This window comes from Cebus imitator, unplaced genomic scaffold (genome assembly GCF_001604975.1).
Source record: "Cebus imitator isolate Cc_AM_T3 unplaced genomic scaffold, Cebus_imitator-1.0 Scaffold182, whole genome shotgun sequence".
In the NCBI taxonomy this organism is placed as follows: Eukaryota; Metazoa; Chordata; class Mammalia; order Primates; family Cebidae; genus Cebus; species Cebus imitator.
The window spans coordinates 2,352,520-2,374,986 of NW_016107497.1; the positions used below are offsets into that span (position 1 = coordinate 2,352,520).

Sequence of the window (22,467 nt, forward strand, 5' to 3'; positions counted from 1 at the left end):
ATTTTTAGTAGAGACGGGGTTTCACCATGTTGACCAGGATGGTCTCGATCTCTTGACCTCGTGATCCACCCGCCTCAGCCTCCCAAAGTGCTGGGATTACAGGCGTGAGCCACCGTGCCCGGCTCTTATTTTTAACCAATATATGTTCACTGCCATCTGATTCTTCCAACCTCTTGATAAGAACCAGTTTTTATAATGACGTATTGAGGTATTACAGTACTGTTGAGGATATTGAGATTCAGTCACTGTGCCAGGGAATAGCTTAATGAAATTCACAGTCAAGAAGATATATCTGCCTGCTTTCATCTTTGCAAGTCCACACCTTCCAATGTGCTGTAGTCTCACATGCTCACAGAAACAGACACACATACATATACACAAAAGGCACCCAACCTGCTGTTATAGGTATGATGACAGAGGTATGTATGGGATTATTTTGTAACATGAAAGAGAGGCCTCAAATCTAACCTGTGTTGTATGATCAGGTAAAGCAAAATTGACGAAGTGATACTGGATCTAAAATATATTGCATGTGTGGAAGTACATTATAAATAAAAGAAATTCTGTGTTTAAAGGCAAAGGGGTAATAGAGAACAGTCCTATGTTTAAGGAACTACACATTATATATTATACTTGTAGCAAAGTGTGAATGACTGCAATGTAATTATAAATATTTACAGTTCTTGTTAAGGAGTCTAAAAATTTTATCTGTGTTAACAGCAAGACTCCATTAATCAGAATACTTTTAGCAGCAGTTGTCTCAAAGACCTCATAGCATGCAGATTTAAAATAATAATAACAACATTCTTCTTATGGCAGGAAGGAAGTACAGGAAGGAAGTAAGGGGAGTCAGAAAGATGCTTTCACATTTGTAAAGGAAAAAACTGATAATTATCTCAAGGAAAGCAGCAGTAGAAGAGATAAAGAGGAAATAATAGTTTATCACCCTGTATTCTACTAGAGTCTCTCCATATAGGTGTATTTGGTCAGAGGCGGTGTCCTCATTGATTCTTTTTTTTTCTTTGTAGTGTGAGACAGGGTCTCACTCTGTGGCCCAGGCTACATGAACTGCAGTGGAATGATCTTGGCTCACTGCAACCTCTGCTTCCGGGGTTCAAGCGATTCTCCCACGTCAGCCTCCCTAATAGCTGGGACTACAGGCACACACTACCACTCTCTGCTAATTTTTGTGCATTTTTGGTAGAGATAGGGTTTCGCCATGTTGGCCAGGCTGGTCTCGAACTCCTGACCTCCACCCACCTTGGCCTTCCCGAGTGTTGAGATTTCCGGCATGAGCCAATGCGCCTAGCTGATTCATTGGTTCTTTTTAAGTTTTATTATGTCTAATTGTCTTCTGTTTGTCCTGAAATGTTTTCAACATTATAACAGCAGTAGCCTGAATCCATTACAGAATTCTAACTATGTGGGACTAAATTAAAAGATAAAATTTTACAAAAGGCTAGACTGAATTGTTAGAGTAGATTCCAGAAGAAACATGAGTAGCATATAGCAGCATATAGTGATATCATATATTTTTGGTAGGTCTGTTTTGGTCCAGAAACATTTTCATAGAGACAAAGTATGTAAATATTTGTTAAAATGTTGGAAACAAAGCCATTTGTATGTTATTACAATGGCTTTGATTTATAATTGCTGACTTAGTTATTATATAAGTAATTTAAATATATAACATACAAATAACTTATTTGTAGAAATTATTACAAATGGCTTTGTTTCCAACATTTTAACAAGTATTTTTAGAATATTATGAACAGATTGGCTCTAAAAAGTAGCTTGAATGGCCCTTCTATACCATTACTTTACCTCCTTATATTTTAATGATAATAATAGTCAAAATGCTTTATGAATGTTTGTGGCTCGGATTTTTATGAAGCTCTCTCTATTATTTTTCTTTGATCAGTCAGTAACATTTGGAATGGGATTACTACAGTGAACATAAAATATCTGTACAGGTTTATTAAACTGAGGTCTACTTTTTAATTTTTTATTCTGTATTAGATATTGGCCATGTACTATGTGTAAGCTGTACATTAACTCATCACAGGACAGTTATTGTTTTAATCTCTAAAGATTTGAAAGAATTTATAAGTATCATTGCGATTTTCTGGCACATTCATATGTGTTATATTTTCTATTTTAAATAGAATAAAATAATTATATAGATCTTCAGAGATATGTACAATAATTATGGTCTAGTGCTAAATCAGTAATATGAATAGCTGATTGTAAGGGTCATTTGTGGGGGAAAAAAAACCTTATGAGCCTTTATATAATGGCTGCTTCCTTGTAAACTAATGATAGCATTCTGTCTTAGTCCATTTTGTGCTTCTATTACAGTATACCACAGACTGGGTAATTTTAAATGAACAGAAATGTATTGGCTCATGATTCTGGAGTCTGGGAAGTCCAATACAAAGTGCTAGAATCTGGTGTGGACATTCTTGTTGTGTCATTACATGGTGAAGGTGGAAGGGCAGAGATAGAGAGGGGGAGAAAGAGAGCAAGAATGGGTAACGTCATTACCACAGTAATGGCCTAATCACTTCTTAAAGGTCCCACATCTTAAAACTATTGCAATATCAATTAAGTTTTAATATAAATTTCAAAGGGGAAAAATCTTGAAATTACAGCAGATACTCTATACTATTTTATTAAACAGACCAAAGTTAAGTATCAATGACTATGAAATAGTTTTGTTCACACATGCATAATCATGGAAACTTTTATCCAAATTTATGTAAGATATATGGAAAACTAAAAGAACTTTGTGTATATTATTTTACTACACTCAGGAGAATTTAAATAATTAATAGCATGTATTTTTATCTTCAGTGGTCATGTTGATGATATATTTTAGTCACAAATATTAAATTTGATTATAGTAGCTCACTTAACGACAGACCCCATCTAAATGTGAGCTACTGTTTCAAATATTCCCATATTCATGGAATGTATCTGTATTTGCTATTTTCTATTTCCAGTAAGAATTAGACAGCACCAATGTGTCCGATTCCAATTTATCATTTCTCATAGTAGTTAGATCATTTTAGCAACAAAAGATGTTCCATTTAGAGCACATTCAGTGATTGTGTTATGATGTTTAAAAGTGTGATTTACAAAAAATATGGAAGCTTTTGGTTATCTTTTAATTAGCTCTATTGTTTTATAGATATTCCCAGGTGATACAGTTAAATATCAAAATTTGTAGTTATATGGAATGATGAAAATACATACTTTAGTCTACTTAAAAATATTTGCATAGAGTTTAATCAGATGATTTGCTATACACATGGCCACATTTAGGGAGTACAGAAAAAGGCTGCATTCAGAATTCTTGTGTTGCATGAAAATGAAAACATGGTTGTGAATATTGTGTCCATATAAGTCAAAGAGAATTCAAATGCCACACTTTGGTCATCCCCAGGCTTTATGATCGAAGGTAATCAAGAAGGGCACAATAGCCAGTCATTGACACTTGACTGAAATGAGGTGGACATAGTCAGTGAATAAAAAATTCTGAGGTGGCCAGGCACAGTGGCTTACGCTTGTAATCCCAGCACTTTGGGAGGCTGAGGCGGGTGTATTACAAGGTCAGTAGTTCAAGACCATCCTGGCCAGTATGATGAAACCCCATCTCTACTAAAAATAGAAAAATAGCTGTGTGTGGTGGTGATCACCTGTAGTCCCCGCTATTCGGAAGGCTGAGGCAGGAGAATGGCTTGAACTTGGAAGGCAGAGGTTGCAGTGAGCCGAGATCACGCCACTGCACTTCAGCCTGGGTGACAGAGCAAGACTCTGTATCAAATAATAATTCTGAGCTAGTCTCATAAAATAAAGAAGAGAAATGGAGCAGAATCTGGAAGGGACAGTCCTGCTCATTGGTGTTGAGCAACCAGAAAAGTCCTCAGTATCTACTCTGTTTTCAACCTAATATTGTTATTTCAGATAATTGCTTTGATCCCTTGAAATTGTGTCAGAGCAAATGTTTCATAGATCTAAGAGGTATAATATGGTTTTAGAAAGGAACAACTGAATTGTTAATAATTATTCTAAAGTAGTTATTTGAGTACAAGGAGTGACATTTAAGTGATTTAAAAAATTGACCAAGGTTTAAATTAAAATTTTTCAAGGTAATGTAGGTTAATTAAAAGCCCTTATGAGTTAACATCTCAGACATATATAGGATATATGCTTTTGGGGGACACAGACAAGAATTATTAACTAGAACTGACACTGTACCTGTTCCTTCCTCTATAAACTGTTCCTTGACTTCATCTCTTTTTTTTCTTGTTATGATTTTAGTAGGGGGAAACTTAATTATGTGTAGGGTGCATTTCATTCTTCTATTTGTAATGAGATGGTTAGGTTAAGATATTTTATCTTTGGAGAGAGGCAGTCTGGATTAGGAGTGATTCTTACTAGATAGCTTAGACTTTTGCTGGGGACGGGAGGATGCCCTTGAGATTCAGAGACTGAAAATGATGGTTTTGGTGGGAAAATCGTGGTCCTTAAAGGAAGCAAGTTATTTTTCTACTAAGGCTAAGCACATAATTTTACTCTCTGTAATTCCCTTAATGGTAAACAAAATCTGTAGTTTATAAACCCTCTGTGGGTCTACCTAGGCTTTTAAAATTTTTAGCACTGTCTTCTGACATTTGGAAGATTCCTGCACCTACAAATTTGTTGCCTTATGTCATCAGTACTTTTGGCTAAATTTTATCATTAACATGATTTATTTTCGGATTTGACTTGGCACATGGTCAACGTCATCCTGACTCCCAGCAACCCCTTTGTTGACAATTTTCTGTTGTTTCCTCAAAATACTGTTTACTGATAATTGTTTTAGAGACCTAAGCATACAATGTAAATGATCTTTTATGAGAATAAGAATACTCTCTTAGAGGGGGAAAGTGTATTTCATTTAGATGACACACTTCTACATAAAACACATCATGCCAGTTTCCCCAATATAAAAATTGAGACTATATTCTAATAATAACTTTACAATCTCATGATCACTCATTAAAATTTTATTCTGTTATTGTACTCTTAATTTTTAGAGCCATTTATTATTTTATACTTTTATTATTTTTCATCACTTTAAGTATACGTGAGGTGAGATGATATCATTTCATAGTCTCCTCTTTATTCTCTTTCACCACTTAGAGCAGTGCAAGGTTCCTAAGAGTTTAACAAATATTGCTAAATAAGCTGGCATCTATTGGAGGACTGTTTCATAGTTCTTAAAATCTGAATTTAGGCTAAATTTTTACTAAAATACAATATTAATATCCAGTAAATAATAGAATAGAATCTTTACTAAATAGGATATTTACTAAATATTAGATAATAGAATATTTACAGAATAATATTAGTGATATTGATAGTGATTTTGTATTATAAATGGAAGGGAGGAAAGAATAATGTCAACCTTCAACAGGAAAACTTACTGGTTTGGCATCTTGTGGATCTTAGGTTGGTGCAAAAGTAATGCAGTTTTGGACCATGAATTTTAAATCGTTATAATTAGGTTCCAACACATCTTTATTAATCAAAATAGGAACCATTATAATCAACACATTTTTGTCAATGAAAGTAAGTTTGTTTAGTCCTGTAGCATAAAAATCCATGCTTCAGGCCAACTCTTGGAAAGCATTTTCTGCATCCTGCTGGTTGTGGAAGCATTTTTCCTGCAAAAAGTTGTTGAGATGCTTCAAGAAGCGGTAGTTGGTTGGCAAGAAGTCAGGTGAATACAGCGAATGAGACAAAAGTTCATAGCTCAATTTATTCAACTTTTGAAGTGCTGGTTGTGAGACATGCCCTTGGGCATTGCGATGGAGAGGAACTGGGCCCTTTCTGTTGACTGTTGCCTGCTGTTGGTATTGCAGTTTTGGGTGCAGCTAATCGATTTACTGAGTATACTTTTCAGATGTAATGGTTTCATCAAGATTAGAAAGCGATAGTGTATCAGACTGGCTGCAGACCACCAGTGACCATGACTTTTTTCTCTTGCAAGTTTGGCTTAAGGAAGTGCTTTGGGAGCTACGTCTTGGTCCAGCCACTGAGCTGGTCATCATCAGTTGTTGGATAAAATCCACTTTTCATTGCATGTCACAATCTGATTGAGAAATGCTTGTTTGATGTTGCATAGAATAAGAGAATATGACACTTCAAAATGACAGTTTTTGACTTTGGGTCAGCTCATAAGGTATCTACCTACTGAGCTTTTCACCTTTCCAATTTGCTTCAAATGCTGCATGACTGTAGAATGGTTGACATTGAGTTCTTCAGCAACTTCTCATGTAGTCAGAAGATCAGCTTTAATGATTGCTCTCATTTGGTCTTTGATACCTTTAAATTGCCAGCCACTAATTTCATCATCTTCAAGGCTCTTGTCTTCATTTCAAAACTTCCTGAACCACCACCGTGCTGTACATTTGTTAGCAGTTACTGGGCAAAATGTGTTGCTGATGTTGCGAGTTGTCTCGGGGGATTTATGACCCATTTTGAACTCGAATAAGAAAACTGCTCAAATTTGCTTTTTGTCTAACACCATTTCCATTGTCTAAAATAAACATAAAATAAACATCAGGTAGTAAGTCATTAGCAAAAAAGCAAGACATGCCCATTAAAGATGATGCATAACATAACCACATTTAGGAATGTATTCCAATATCAAATGGCAAATTCCAACAAGGCAAAAGCTGCAATTAAATTTGTATCAATTTAACATATGGAGTTGGTACATTTTGATTGTTTTCATAAGTGATAACCTTACTGCATCTTCTGAGCTCTCTTTTATATCTGTACTAGAAAATGACCAAAAACCAATTCAACTTTGATGAAATTTATACTGTGTGTACAGTGACATGCTACACTTCCCATGAAACATTCATCACAATGCTTGGTTAATAAATAATGCTCTTCAATTCTTAGAAATCTTTCAAAGTTATATAATTATAGTTTATACCTGTTTAAGTTCCATAAAGAAACTTTACTTCAATGTTGAAAGACAACTTAAAAGAAGATTTGGACAATTTCTTAAGAATTCATCTAAGATACATGGTGTGAAGAGTATTTCTCACATTGTAACTATTTATGTCATTATAAAATACAATTTCTGGTTTAACACTTCCAAATTTCTTCAAATCATCACATAAAATATGCTAATGATCATTAAAAGGGCATTTCTCAAAATTTTATTGGGGATGATAGGCTATTTCCTCTGTACTATGTTACTGATACACTTAGGTTACATTACATGAAGAAGCTAGCCACAGCCGTAAATTACAGGTAACCAGCAGGCAGAACGGCTGGAGCCTGGCATTAGATGTAATCCCTGAGAAAAATCAGCACAGAAGTTGATGTTTAAAAAGAGGATTTAAGCCTGAAAGGCAGATTTAGAATTGAGGGAGGCATGGTGACATTGGATCATGATCCAAGAAAACTGTTGAAACTGATCCAAAACCAAGAAGCAAGCCTTTCTGAGAGAGCCTGGCTGTAGGAGTCTCGAATGGATGATACTTAAGATGTCATGAAAGGACGGAAGCTATAAAGTTAGTATCTGAGTAGCCTATTAGTAAGTGGCAGAAATTTCAGAAAGATTTAGAGAGGCCCACATGCTTCCTTGATTCTAGGACAGGACTCCATAAAGGAAACTATTGTCTCCATAACAAGATAATATACAGACAATCCCCAATTTAAGGTAGTTTGATTCAGAATTTTTCAAGTTTATGATGATGTGAAAGTGAAATGCATTCAGTAGAAACCATACTCAGAACCCATACAACCAATCTCTTTCTTACTTTCAGTAGAATATTCAATAAATTACATGAGATGGCAACATTTTATTATAAAATAATCTTTGTGTTAGATGACTGCTTAACTGGAGACTAATGTAAGCATTCTGAGAAACTTTAAGGTAGGCTGGGCTAAACTATGATGTATATTAGTTAAATGCTTTTTTGACTTAAAATATTTGAAGTTTATGATAGTTTATTTGAGGTGCAATCTTACTGTAAGCTGAAGAGCATCTGTACTACGATTCCTAGAAACTCCACTTGGAGATAGGCAGATGGGTGTCCAGAGTCATAATTTATAGAACTTGATATTCCTGTGCAAGACTCTCTCATAAAAGACTATTGCCAACACCAGGCTAACTTTAGGCAGACACTGTTTCCTGTTTCTTGCTCTAGCTCAGTGATTCTCAGATGCTATGTCAACTTCTTCATTGTGTTTCAGAAAATTGTGGGGGCAGTTTTGGTTGTCTCAGCTCTTCAAGAATGTTACTTTAATTTAGAGAGTGGAGATGAGGAATCCAAAATGTCCTATAATTGCAAAGCACAGGACTCTTAAGTGCCCTGGTAGACATTTTTGCAAGTGAAAATTCTCATTTTTAATTATCTGGTAAAAGAATCTAACTGGCTGTTACATTACTTATGTGGCATTTTTAAATATAGTGAATCTTTCAGTGTAAACACTGTATAAATTACAAGATCGTACTTAGTTTTGCTCAGAACTTAACCAAAGGTTGCTGTCTATTTGGAACACCTACTGCCTAACACCAGTGCCTCTCATGACACTTGAGTGTCCAATTCTAGACCCCTGGATTAGTTTGTATTTGTAGATGCTGTGTTCATGGGGATTTTGTAAGCAAAAGCAAACTGTTGATTGCGTTTTTTTCTGTTGTCCACTATCATTAATTCTTAAAACTTACATATTGAAAACTTACATATTGAATTAAATATTCTTTGAGGCTGGGCAGAGTGGCTCATGCCTGGAATTGCAGCACTTTGGAAGGCTAAGGTAGAAAGGTTGTTTTAGCCCAGGAAGTCCAGGCTGCAGTGAGCCATGGTTGTGTCACTGTACCCCAGCCTGCATGACGGAGCAAGACCTTGTCTCAAGAAAAGAAAAAAAAATACCACTATTTTATAGTAAACGACTGCACATTTATTTGTCCTTTAAAAATCATTTTTAAAAGAATTACCTGCGGGTCATTAGAGTATTCATTAATTTTATTTGACAATCACAAAGGAAGAGTATGAAATAGTTATGACTCAAGAACTGGTAGAACGGGTAGATGGATGTAGGTATTTTTTCTCCATTCCATATTCTTTTCTCAACTTACTGAGACTAGAATAGATGGGGCTATTACTAAGGCTTGGGGATAACAAAAGATTAAAGGAGGATCAGGACTACATATATATGATTTCATCATTTACAAGTTTAGTTTAAACATCTCTGATTTATGCTGCTCTAGATGACTGCCTTGGCAGCTAGCTCTTTGCTTGTCTCCATAGTCAAGACCATCTTGCCCTAGCCATTTATTTGATACCTTGTTTTCCTGATGGAAAGCTGAGAGAAAGCTCTCCAGACTAATTCAGGAGTTTCCCTTCTTGTATGTCTACCTTCCATGTTTCAGTTAACTGTTTGAAGACCTTTTGTTTCCATGGATGCAAACTCCTTTCAAAAAGCTATATTCCCCTCTGAGTAGACTCTGTCTTTTACCCCGTTGATGGAATCCTAATTCGCTATATGTGGTTGCCCTGTGGAGGGTAAGATCAGTACTATCACTACCTAAAGTTGGTTCAGATGGAGAAACTGATGATGACACGTGTTCCAAAGGGTGTGAAGAGGTGTATTATTCCTATCACCAGGCTGTCTGTGAAGATGCATAGGTATGAAAACAACCTGAGTGAAGAAAGGAAGGAGTGGCTTGGGTTTTTTCTGTGGCTGAGAGGTGGGGCTGGGGTAAGGGTTCCCAGGGTTTGTGTGGTATATATTCCTCCACTGTAGTCAAGGCAGGAAGTGCTCAGCTTCTGACCTTGCCCAGAGGAGAGGCAACCGGGAAAAGGTAGATAATGAGGCTTGAAAGCTGTCAGCAGTCAAAGAGCCGACATGATGTCAGACCCTTAATTACATGAGCCTGTAGTGAATGTCAGTCACTTTAAAATCGAAAACAATAACCACAGCATCCATACAACGTAAACATGTACATAATAGCACTGGGCCTTCTAGAAGGTTTAACAGTAGGATTTAGGAATAGAAACATAGGATGGAAACTCATTTTCAGTGTATGGCCATATGAAGAAGGGTTAGAGCTCAAGAATTACTTAGAAGGCTAGTTTTATAAACTGGAGCGAAGTTTTTGGTCAAGCTAAATATGTGATTGACTGGTTAAATACCTCCTGTCATAGGCCCTAGGCCTGAAAATATACTCTAGTTAAGTAGTAAGCAATCAAATGTCTGAACTAGAGAGGATGGGTATCAGGAAGACTATGTAATCTAATTATTACAGAAAAGAGGTCCAGATCCGAACCCCAAGAGAAGGTTCTTGGATCTCATGCAAGAAAGAATTCAGGGCAAGTCCATAAAGTGAAAGCAAGTTTATTAAGAAAGTAAAGAAATAAAAGAATGACTACTCCATAGACAGCTCAGAGGACTGCTGCTTACTCATTTTTGTGGTTACTTCTTGATTATATGCTAAACAAGGGGTGAATTGGTCATGCCTCCCCTTCTTAGACCCTATTTGGTAACTTCCTGACGTTGCCAGGGCATCTGTAAACTGTCATGGTGCTGGTGGGAGTGTAGCAGTGCGGACAACAAGAGATCACTATTGTGGCCACTTTGTTTTGGTGGATTTTGTCTATTGTGGCCACTTTGTTTTGGTGGATTTTGACTATTGTGGCCCCTTTGTTTTGGTGGATTTTGACTGGCTGCTTTACTTCAGCCTCTTTTATCAGCAAGGTCTTTATGACCTGTATCTTGTGCTTACCTCCTATCGCCTATGTGTCTTAGAATGCCTGCAGCCTGATAGGTCTCAGCCTCATTTTTCAGAGCCCCTATTCACGATGGAGTTGCTCTGGTTCAGATGCCTCTGACATAATGATAATATACAGTTCATTGACCTTTGTTTTTTAATGAAATTACATATTCTTTAATCATTAAAAATGATTTTATTTTTAATGTAACGGTCAACGTAAGAAACTCTGGATATTGTAACAAATTACTTCTTAACACAGTAACATGTTTCTTTTCTATTCACATCACATTCTGCTTAGTTATTCTAAACAGAACATTCTAATATCTTTATTAGTTATCTATTGATATCTATTAAGGGCTTATTGGCATCTTCTGCTCCCTTACTTTAAGAAAATTGTCAAATATGAGAATAAAGGACTGCACATGATTTTTTTATTTTTGTAGCTAGTCCTGGATTTTACATACAACATTACAGTCTAGAACTAAGTCACATGGCTCCATGTCACACCTATAGAAGCCCAAGAAAGTGTCCTAGGAAAAGGAAAGGGATTAGGAAGCATCTAGTCCGTCTTTGTCACACCCGAGTTAAGAAAAAAACTAATATAGCTTGTGATAATGATGACATTAAAATTATACTCTGGTGATTTTAACATCAAGTATAGGTAGGCTCTTAGGAAATATGTCTTTATTGATTGATTGATGGTGGTTAAAATTATTTAAGGTCAGTTTTATGGGTTATATAGAAATAGCTTTGTTTTAGTATGTTAAAAGTTAGAAAACCCTTAATTTTGATTAATTTCTCATTTTTCATAATCTATTAGTCGAACTGAAAGTATTCTTAGTAGAAACTTTATATTTTACTCTTAAAATATGAAGTTTATAGAATATAGAAAATACGGCGGTTTTTTTTAAGTTATTATTAACATCTGGGTAAATGTAATTATCAGAAAATCTTAAGTAAAGTATATATATAATGGAGTAGAATTGAGTAAAAAACTGTCTTCATTAGGACACAAGTTTATGGTTTTAATTTTAAGATGAACTTTATTTTCAGACAATAATCTGTTAGGACCTCCTATATTCCTGGATGTAATCAAGCTAAGACTGGATATAGATCTCACGGAGATTTTTAGAAATGATGCCTGAATGGAATGATGATTCTTCCAGTTCTGAAAGTTGATGGCTCTATGATAGCATAAAAATCAAACATGTATCAAGTATTTTTATTTTCTCCAGTATCATTCTTTGTAAATGATACTTTTATCTCTTTTTTGTTTTTTTTAATCTTTTTTTTAAAAAAATATTTTCTTCCAATTAATATTGGGAGAGAAAAAGTGGTTTATTAGTACCTGTTCCTATAGTAAAAAAAAAAAAAAAATGCCCCAAAACTTAGCAACATAAAACAACAATCAAGCTTTTTCTCTTCAAGTCTGGAATCTGAGTAGCTTATCTGGGAGGTTCTAAGATCTTTCATGATGTTGCAGTCAAGGTGTCAGTTTAGCTCATTCTCACTTGAAAGCTTTACAAATGGAGGATCCACTTAAAAATTCACCTGTGTGATTGTTGGTGGCTTAAGTTTCTTGCTGCCTTTTGGCCGAGTCAGATACTTCAGTTCCTTACCATGTTGGCCACTCCACAGCCTGAAAATTTGTCCTCTGGGTATGGCAACTGTGTTTTTCTTGAGGGAATGACCTACGAGAGAGAGTATACCCCAGAAGGAAACTGCATTACTTAATATTAGAAGTAATACAACATACCTTTTGCTTTTAGTTAGAAATAAGTCATTAAGTTCAGCTGACACTCACAGGAAAGAAATTAAGCTCAACTCCTTGAAGGGAGGGCTATCAAAGACATTGTGGACATATTTTTTAAACTACCCCAAGTAGCTTTGGGAAATTTCTTCACAAGTTGACCGGGCTAAAGATGATACAAAAGGCATGTTATTTTATATCATTATTTTGAAATAATAAGTTAAAACAAACAAAAAGATAAGAAAGGAGACATGAAACGGTTACCTTCATTGAAGCAAGGAAAAAATATTTAAAAATAATGAGGAAAGAAATATCCAACAATTGTCTTCGTGCTCAGACTTCAGGACAAATGTCAGTTTACCTAACATTTGTAAGTCCTCCAGCCCCGTAAAGAAATGTGTACTCAGTTGTTCATTAAAAAATGCACTGCAATCAGTTGGTTGAAGAAATCTGTGCAAAAGTGAACAGATGACTCAATACTTCAGAACATTTGGAAGGAGGCATTGAAATAAGAACCACTCTGACAAGCCTTATATATTTCTTTTTTACAATCTAAGTTTTTGTTTGGGAGAACCATTGAAGTTGAGGCAGAGGGAAGAAGGCAAGATTTTAAAAATATCAGATTATAGTCAGACTCCTGACCTAAGGCTTTTCCCTGTGAACCATACAGATGTCCTAAGAAGGAAATGGAGCTAGCATGGACAGATAACATCTATGAATTCAGATATTACAGATACTGACATTACTAAAAACAGTTTAAAGAAGCAACACATGAAACCAAAGTAGATACAAGATAACAGAAGATGATAGGTATGGTTCTCAGCAAGCAAATGGAAGAGATGAATGAAAGGATTAAAGAGTTGAAACGCTTATTAGTAGTAATATAGTTGCACCTGATTAGATAGAAACATAGCAACCAAACTCGACAAAGTCAAATAAAAAGGAATAAAGATACAGAAGTCATGACACAGTTTACGGAGAAAACTTAAAAAAAAAAAAAGGCCGGGCACGGTGGCTCAGGCCTGTAATCCCAGCACTTTGGGAGGACAAGACAGGCAGATCACCTGAGATCAGGAGTTCAAGACCTGCCTGGCCAACATGGTGAAACCCTGCCTGTACTAAAAATACAAACCTTAGCCAGACATGTTGGCAGGCACCTGTAATCCCAGCTATGCAGGAAGCTAAGGCAAGAGAAGCACTTGCACCTGGAAGGTGGAGTTTGCAGTGAGCTGAGATTGTGCCATTGCACTCCAGCCTGGGGGACAAGAGAAAGACTTCATCTCAAAAAATATATGTAAGTAAAGTGAAGATGGCCGAGTAGGAACAGCTCTGGAGTGCAGTTCCCAGAGAGAGCATCCCAGAAGGTGAGTGATCACTGCATTTCCAAATGAGTTTTTATAACCCACAGACCAGGAGATTCCCAGGCCAAAAAGTGACACAAGTTTCCAGCCCAGCTATTTCAGCTGGTGCTGTGGGTTTCTGTGCAAAAACTCACAAAATTCTGGAAAGCCATTTCAGCTGGCACCTGGAATGCCTGGGAGACAGAGCCGCCCGTTAAACTGAAAAAGAGGGGGCTAAAAGCAGTGAGCCAGGTGATCGGGCTTGGCAGGTACCACCCCCACAAAGATCAGCAATCTGAAATGATCTGGATTGAGAGTTTTGCAGCAAGCGCAGCTGGAACCAGGACAGCCCAGCTTGGTGAGGGGAAGCGTATCCACCATTACCAAGGCAGTCCACCACTACTGAGGCAGTCCACCATTACCAATGCAGTCCACCATGACCGAGGCAGTCCATTACTGAGGCAGACAGCCATGACTGAGGCAGTTCTAACTGCACCTATGTAAACAAAACTGCCAGGAAGTTTACACAGCAGCTGGGAAGAGCTTGCAGCAGCTCAGCAACACCTCTGCTGGCAGACTGTGACTAGACTATCTCCTTGCTGGGCAGGGCATCTCTGAAAAAAAGGCACATCTGGAACTTAAAAATAATGTCCCACCTTCCCAGGACAGAGCACCTGGGAAAAGAAGTAGTTATGAGTTCTACTACAGCAGACTTAACTCTATCTGCCCAGCAGCTCTGAACAAAACAGTGGAGCTCCCAGTACAGCATTTGAGCTCTGATAAGGGACAGACTGTCTCCTCAAGCAGCTACCCAAACCCCATAAATCCAAAGAGACATCTCATAAAGGAGATCATAGGCTGACATCTGGTAGGTACCCTTCTGGGACAAAGATAACAGAAGAAGAAAGTGGCAGCAATCCTTACTGTTCTGCTACCCCAAAGGATGATCCCCTGGCAAGAAGGGTCTGGAGTGGACCTCCAGCAGTCCTGCAGCAGACAGGCCTGTTAGAAGGAAAACTAAAAAACAGAAAGAAATAGCTTCAATATCAACAAAAAGATGTCCACTCAGAAACCCCATCCAAAAGTCACTAGCTACAAAGACCATAGGTAGATAAATCCACAAAGATGGGAAGAAACCAGTGCAAAAAGGATGAAAACACCAAAAAACCAGAACGCCTCTCCTTCTCCAAGGGATCACAACTCCTCACCAGTGATGGATCAAAGATAGATGGAGAATGAGTCTGATGAATTGACAGAAACAGGTTTCAGAAGGTAGGTAATAACAAATGTCTCTGAGCTAAAAGAATATCTTCTAAACCAATGCAAAGAAACTAAGAACTTTGAAAAAAGTTTTGACAAAATGCTAACAAGAATAAACAGCATAGAGAAGAACACAAATGACTAGATGGAGCTGAAAAACAAAACACGAGAACTTCACGAGGCATACACAAGTTTCAATAGCTGAATTGACCAAGCAGAAGAAAGGATGTCGGAGATTGAAGATCAACTCAATGAAATAAAACGAGAAGGCAAGATTAAAGAAAAAAGAGTAAAAATAAATGAACAAAGCCTACAGGAACTATGGGATTATGTGAAAAGATCTAATCTATGTTCGATAGGTGTAGCTACATGTGACGGAGATAATGTATCCAAGCTGGAAATCTCTCTTCAGGATATCATCCAGGAGAACTTCCTCAACCTAGCAAAGCAGGCTAATCTTCAAGTCCAGGAAATACAGAGAACACCACAAAGATATTCCTCAAGAAGAGCAACCCCAAGGCACAAAATCATGAGATTCACCAGGGTTGAAATGAAGGAAAAAATGCTAAGGACAGCCAGAGAGAAAGGTTGGGTTACTCACAAAGGGAAACCCATCAGACTCACAGCAGATCTCTTAGCAGAAACCCTACAAGTCAGAAGAGAGTGGGGGCCAATATTCAACATCCTTAAAGAAAATAACTTTTAACCTTAGAATTTCATATCCAGCCAAACTAAGCTTCATAAGTGAAGGAGAAATAAAATCCTTTACAAACAAGCAGTTGCTGAGAGAGTTTGTCACCACGAGGCCTGCTTTACAAGAGCTCCTGAAAGAAGCACTAAACTAGGAAAGGAACAAGTACCAGCCACTCTAAACATACCAAATGGTAAAGACCATCGACACAATGAAAAAAATGTGTCAACTAATGGGAAATACATCCAGCTAGCATCAAAATGGCAGGATCAAATTCACACATAACAATGTTAACCCTAAATGTAAATGGACTAAATGCCCCAAGCAAATAACACAGACTGACAAATTGGATAAAAAGTCAAGACGCATTGGTGTGCTGTATTCGAGAAACCTGTCTCACGTGCAAGGATACACATAGGCTCAAAATAAAGGAATGGAGGAAGATTTACCAAGGAAATGGAAAGCAAAAAGGAGAGGTTGCAATCATAGGCATATCTCTTGCATACAAGAGCTTCTTTTTTGGAAAAAATTAGAAATTTAGAAATGGAAAAGCCATGGGAACATAGGTAAGTGTCTAGTCTTATAATAAGAACTATGATTAAGAAACTTTGTAAAATACGGTTATTAAACAAAACAGAAAATTTGAGAAGTATACTTGGGGAAAAAGTGAGCAGAAGTGTGTTAATTTCATCATATTTCCAAACTGAAGCAATTCTAAGGAAAAAAAAAAAACCCTCTTGTATAGGAGCCTGGCATTTCACAGACAATAACCAATGACATTGTAGGTTGCGCCAACTACAGATATCTAACAGCTTTTTAATAAAAGATCTGATAGAAAAACTCACATGAAACCATTGATCTTATGAGGAATTATCATTGTGTGTGATGACATCTGCTCATTACACAAATATCTCAAAGGTTTGTACTTGGTTAAAGAGTTTGATTTATTGTTTATCAAGATTTTTGTGATGATTTGCTATTATACAGGGTTTGAAGTGTATCTCCAACAAATCATAGACTCCGTCAATTAAGAGTATAAAATATACAGATTTAAACAATGCATCATTATGATCAGTGGATAATATTCACTACTATAAGCCAGAGCAATCAGGCAAGAAAAAGAAATAAAGTATATTCAAATAGGAAAGGAGGAAGTCAAATTGTCTCTATTTGCAGACATGATTGTATATTTAGAAGACCCCATCATCTCATCCCCAAATCTCCTGAAACTGATAAGCAACTTCAGCAAAGTCTAGGGATACAAAATCAATGTGAAAAAATCACAGGCATTCCTATACACCAATAACAGACTTAAAGAGAGCCAAATCAAGAATGAACTGCCATTTACAATTGCTCCAAAGAGAATAAAATACCTAGGAATACAACTAACAAGGAATGTAAAGGACCTCTTCAAGGAGCACAACAAGCCACTGCTGAACAAAATAAGAGAGGACACAAACAGATGGAGAAACATTCCATGTTCATGGTTAGGAAGAATCTATATCGTGAAAATGGCCATACTGCCCAAAGTAATTTACAGATTCAATGCTATCCCCATCAAGCTACCAATGACCTCCTTCACAGAACTCGAAAAAACCACCTTAAACTTCATATGGAACCAAAAGAGAGCCTGCATAGCCAAGTCAATTCTAAGCAAAAAGAACAAAGCGGGAGGCATCACACTACCAGAATTCAAACTATACTACAAGGCTACAGTAATCAAAACAGCATGGTACTGGTACCAAAACAGAGATATAGACCAATGGAATATAACAGAGGCCTCAGAGGCAACACAACATATCTACAACCATCCTATCTTTGACAAATCTGACAAAAACAAGCAGTGGGGAAAGGATTCTCTGTTTAATAAATGGTGTTGGGACAACTGGCTAGCCATGTGCAGGAAGCAGAAACTGGACCCCTTCCTGACACCTTACACTAAAATTAACTCCAGATGGATTAAATACTTAAACATAAGACCTAACACCATAAAAACCCTAGAAGAAAATCTAGGCAAAACCATTCAGGACATAGGCGTAGACAAGGACTTTATGACCAAAACACCAAAAGCCTTGGCAACAGAAGCCAAAATGGACAAATGGGACCTAATCAAACTCCACAGCTTCTGCACCACAAAAGAAACAGTCATTAGAGTGAATCAGCAACCAACAGAATGGAAAAAATGTTTGCAGTCTACCCATCTGACAAAGGGCTGATATCCAGAATCTACGAAGAACTAAAACAGATTTACAAAAAAAAAAAAAAAAGCCCAGTCAAAAGTGGGTAAAGGATAGGAACAGCCACTTTTCAAAAGAAGACATACATGAGGCCAACAAACATAGGAAAAAATGCTCATCATTACGGGTCATTAGAGAAATGCAAATCAAAGCCACATTGAGATACCATCTCATACTAGTTAGCATGGCGATCATTAAAAAACCTGGGGACAACAGATACTGGAGAGGATATGGAGAAATAGGAACACATTTACACAGTTGGTGGGAGTGTAAATTAGTTCAACCATTGTGGAAGACTCTTGGTGATTCCTCAAGGACCTAGAAATAGAAATTCCATTTGACCCAGTAATCCCATTACTGGGTATATATCCAAAGGATTATAAATCGTTCTACTGTAAGGACACATGCACACGAATGTTCATTGCAGCACAGATTACAATAGCAAAGACCTGGACCCAACACAAATGCCCATCGATGATAGACTGGACAGGGAAAATGTGGCACATATACACCATGGAATATTATGCAGCCATCAAAAACGATGAGTTCGTGTCCTTTGTAGGGACATGGATGAACCTGGAAAGCATCATTCTCAGCAAACTGACACAAGAACAGAAAATCAAACACCGCATGTTCTCACTCACAGGCAGGTGTTGAACAATGATAACACATGGACACAGGGAGGGGAGCATCACACACTGGGGTCTGTTTGGGGGAAATAGGGGAGGGACAGCAGGGGATGGGGAGTTGGGGAGAGATAGCATGGGGAGAAATGCCAGATATAGGTGAAGGGGAGGAAGGCAGCAAATCACACTGCCATGTGTATACCTATGCAACAATCTTGCATGTTCTTCACATGTACCTCAAAACCTAAAATGCAATTAAAAATAAATAATTTAAAAAAATCACTACTATAGAAGAATGAATAAAAAATCTATATCAGTACATCTATAATCTCTTTAGAATATAATCATTACTGATTATCCTTTGCTGGGGACTGGGAAACTCTAGATGGATATGTGGTTTTTTCACCCCTTAGCATGAATTATACTTGTAAGAAAAAAAAAGGGAAGGGAAAGGAAGGGAGCCACTTTTTAAATTGGCATTTGAAATACCTTACTGTTTTGTTTTTTTTTTTTTTTTTTTTTTTGCATTTCTATTTACTGTCATTTGTGTTGAGGCACTGGCTTAACAGCAAACAATGTAAATGATGGAGTTACTGAATAGGGCTAAGATGCTTTTGGAACTAACAATGAACAGCAAGGAGATGTCTTACAACGTATGGGCAGTCAGAATAGAATAGTGTTCAGACTAGTTCCTTATTATATCCCTGGAATTACCAAATCTTACTTCTCTGGTTTTCCCCAGTATGACCATACTTTATTTCTCTTGTCCTGTTTTTACAATTTCAAAACGTAAAATTTGGAACCACATAAGCTTAGTTAAAGTCAATTATCTTCTCAAACGGCTAATTTTGCAGAAGTCTGCTCTAAGAGTCTTAGAGTTTTCACCTTGCATTTATAAATAACTATGATGCTGAGCTCAAATAATTAGATGATAATACCTATATTTAAAATCATGTCTTATAAATGTTAGCACATAAGTATAATTAGAAGAATGAGAAAAACGGGAGGAGGAGGAAAAGAAGAAGCAGAAGCAGCAGCAGCAGATGAGGAGGATGAAAAAGGAGGAAAGAATGAGAAGAAGGAAACATAAACAAGAAGAAATAATAGTCATAGTAATAGTAATCAGTTTCAAGAATTCAACAGCCTTAGATTTGTCACATTTGTATTCCAGATTTGACATTTATTTCATATATGTGTGTGTATAGATATATACACACACACACGTATATAGATACACATATACATGTACACACGCATGTATATATGTGTATATGTGTATTTGTGTGTATGTTTGTGTATATATACACACATATATATATGTACACATATATATGCCATATATTTAAATAAGGCATATCAGTTTACTCTAGAATTTTTCTTCCAAATATGAGGTGTACATCTTTTCTCAATAATTTATTTTAGCTCCAACTTCTTGGAACATTTATTTTTATATTTTTTTCTTAATGTTTTCGTGATCATCTATGGAAGATGTAAACGTCTATTTAATACAGATGTCGGAAATATGTCTTTTGTGAAATAATTTCTCTTCCTTTATCTGTAGCAGTAGTTTTTAACAAGGGTTATTTTGATCCCAGGGACATACAACAATTTCTGTATACGTTTTTTATTATTACACATTAGAGAGTGATGTTACTGGATTCTAGTGGGTAGAGGCCAGTGATGCTGCCAACCATTCTCCATTGCAAAGGACAGCCCCCCACAAGAGAAAAATCTGTCCCAAAACATCAATGGTGCAGAGACTGAGAAACCTGATCGAGGGCTATTATGTGATCAAATTCATTATTAATGAAAATGAAGCTAAAAAGCTTTGCTTTTTCCTAAATTCACAATTCAGGATGCTACAGATCTTAGATATGCACGGCATACTCTGGATGCTTGCATAACTCTGGGCTAACATAACTAACTTGTATTCTCCTCAACACATTTACTCATTTCTGCAGCTGACTTAAGCCTAAAACTCAAGTCCAAGTTGACATTTAAGGTCCATTTTTTAAGTCTCACTTTCTTCATGAAATTTTTATTAGTTTCAGATTACTTTTGTCACACACAGAATTTCTCAGCATATCAGCTAACTGAAATAGAATCTAGTGTCTGGTATATAGTAGGCAATAAATTTACGTGCTCTTCTCACTGGCCTCCACCACCTTTTATGCCTTTGTCGTCTGATCTTCTTTTTGACTGAGCATTTAGTTGTATAAAGTTTTGCCATTTTAATTAAGTTGTCTTTTTTGAAGGCATGTCTTCTTTATTTCATGAAAATACCTTTATTTGCATTATATAATTTTTTTTTACATTACAGAATTGTTAGCACTAAAGGTAGTCCTTCAGCAAATGAAGCAAAGAATAATAAAAAAAAAAAATACAAGAAGACCAACATTTTTATACCTCTAGCTCCTAAGTGTAGTGATACAATATTAATGTATTACGTTTGCGTGTGTATTATTTTTAACATTCTAAGAGTTTTATGAACTTTCAGGTTTTTTAAGATAATGTTTATGCTCAATATTATTTTCTTTTGATCTGATTTTGAAAAATGAAAACAAAGATATATATTTAAAATATACGTCAAAGTTTGAGATGGTTTTTTTTTTAATATTATACCTTTAGCAGCATTTTAGTTGATTAAAAATTATTTTGGGGTCTCTACAGTCTAATAAACAATGCAATTTTCTAGGTATTCTTTTGGGAATTTACCTGTTGATTACAAGAAAAGAGCAAGAGTTTTCAATATAAATAAGATAGAAAAAACAACAACAAAATATCTTGCTAGTTTAAGAAATTTTAAAATGTGTCTGTTTTGCCTTTACAGAAAGTGTGGACTATGGGCCAGTTTTTGTGCAAGAACCAGATGATATCATTTTTCCAACTGATTCAGATGAAAAGAAGGTAGCATTGAATTGTGAAGTTCGTGGCAATCCAGTTCCCAGTTACAGGTAGGAATTCACTGTTAATCATTTTTCTTAAGTCTTAAAGGCTTTCCATCAATGATATTCTGACACTCCCAGGGAGGATTATACATATTTGTCTTCTGATTTTTCCTAAGATGGCTTCGAAATGGAACAGAAATAGATCTGGAAAGTGATTATCGCTACAGTTTGATAGATGGCACCTTCATTATAAGCAATCCAAGTGAAGCAAAGGATTCTGGTCATTATCAGTGTCTAGCAACCAACACTTTGGGGAGTATTCTAAGTAGAGAAGCTACACTTCAGTTTGCCTGTGAGTAAAACATGTTTTTTCTGTATACATATATATAGTGTGTATATACAATTTGGATTTTTAAACTTAAGGAAAGAAAAGCTTAAAATCTCAAATTTTTAAATGTGGTGAAACTATGATAGTTAGAATTATGCAAACAATATATTTCTTCCTGGGGTATTTAAAAATTTTCTAAAACATTTACTGTCTTCAAAATAAACCTGATATACTAGCCTGAGAAGTTAAAGTCCTATTGATGAAAGTCGATAAAATTTTAGAATTCGCAACAATCTATTTTGAAACACACCGGTTACTATGTATTATTTTCAAGTCTTTGAGTCCAAATTAAAGTTTCTGCAAGGAAAAAATTTATAATTCAAATATCTTTTGAAATCTCGTTCTCTCCATCTCCTTTTTAAAATATATACTATTCTATCTATTATAGTCACCATTTGCTATGGATTTCTAAGAATATGAGATAGCATATTCTAAAAATTCTCCTTATAGTCAGGTAACAAAAAAATACCTTCAAAATGCTAATCTTTTAGATTTTTTTTTTTT

At 36.2% G+C, this 22,467-nt stretch overlaps 1 protein-coding gene across 1 annotated transcript in view; it reads left to right on the top strand.

Moving 5' to 3' along the window:
- The window catches only part of CNTN5 (contactin 5), a 1,396,301-nt gene that overhangs the window by 832,886 nt on the left and 540,948 nt on the right, over positions 1-22,467 (top strand). The window contains exons 5-6 of the mRNA XM_017545918.2: positions 21,518-21,641; positions 21,752-21,927. Coding sequence (XP_017401407.1) covers positions 21,518-21,641; positions 21,752-21,927 — 300 coding nt within the window. The remainder of the gene's footprint in view (positions 1-21,517; positions 21,642-21,751; positions 21,928-22,467) is intronic.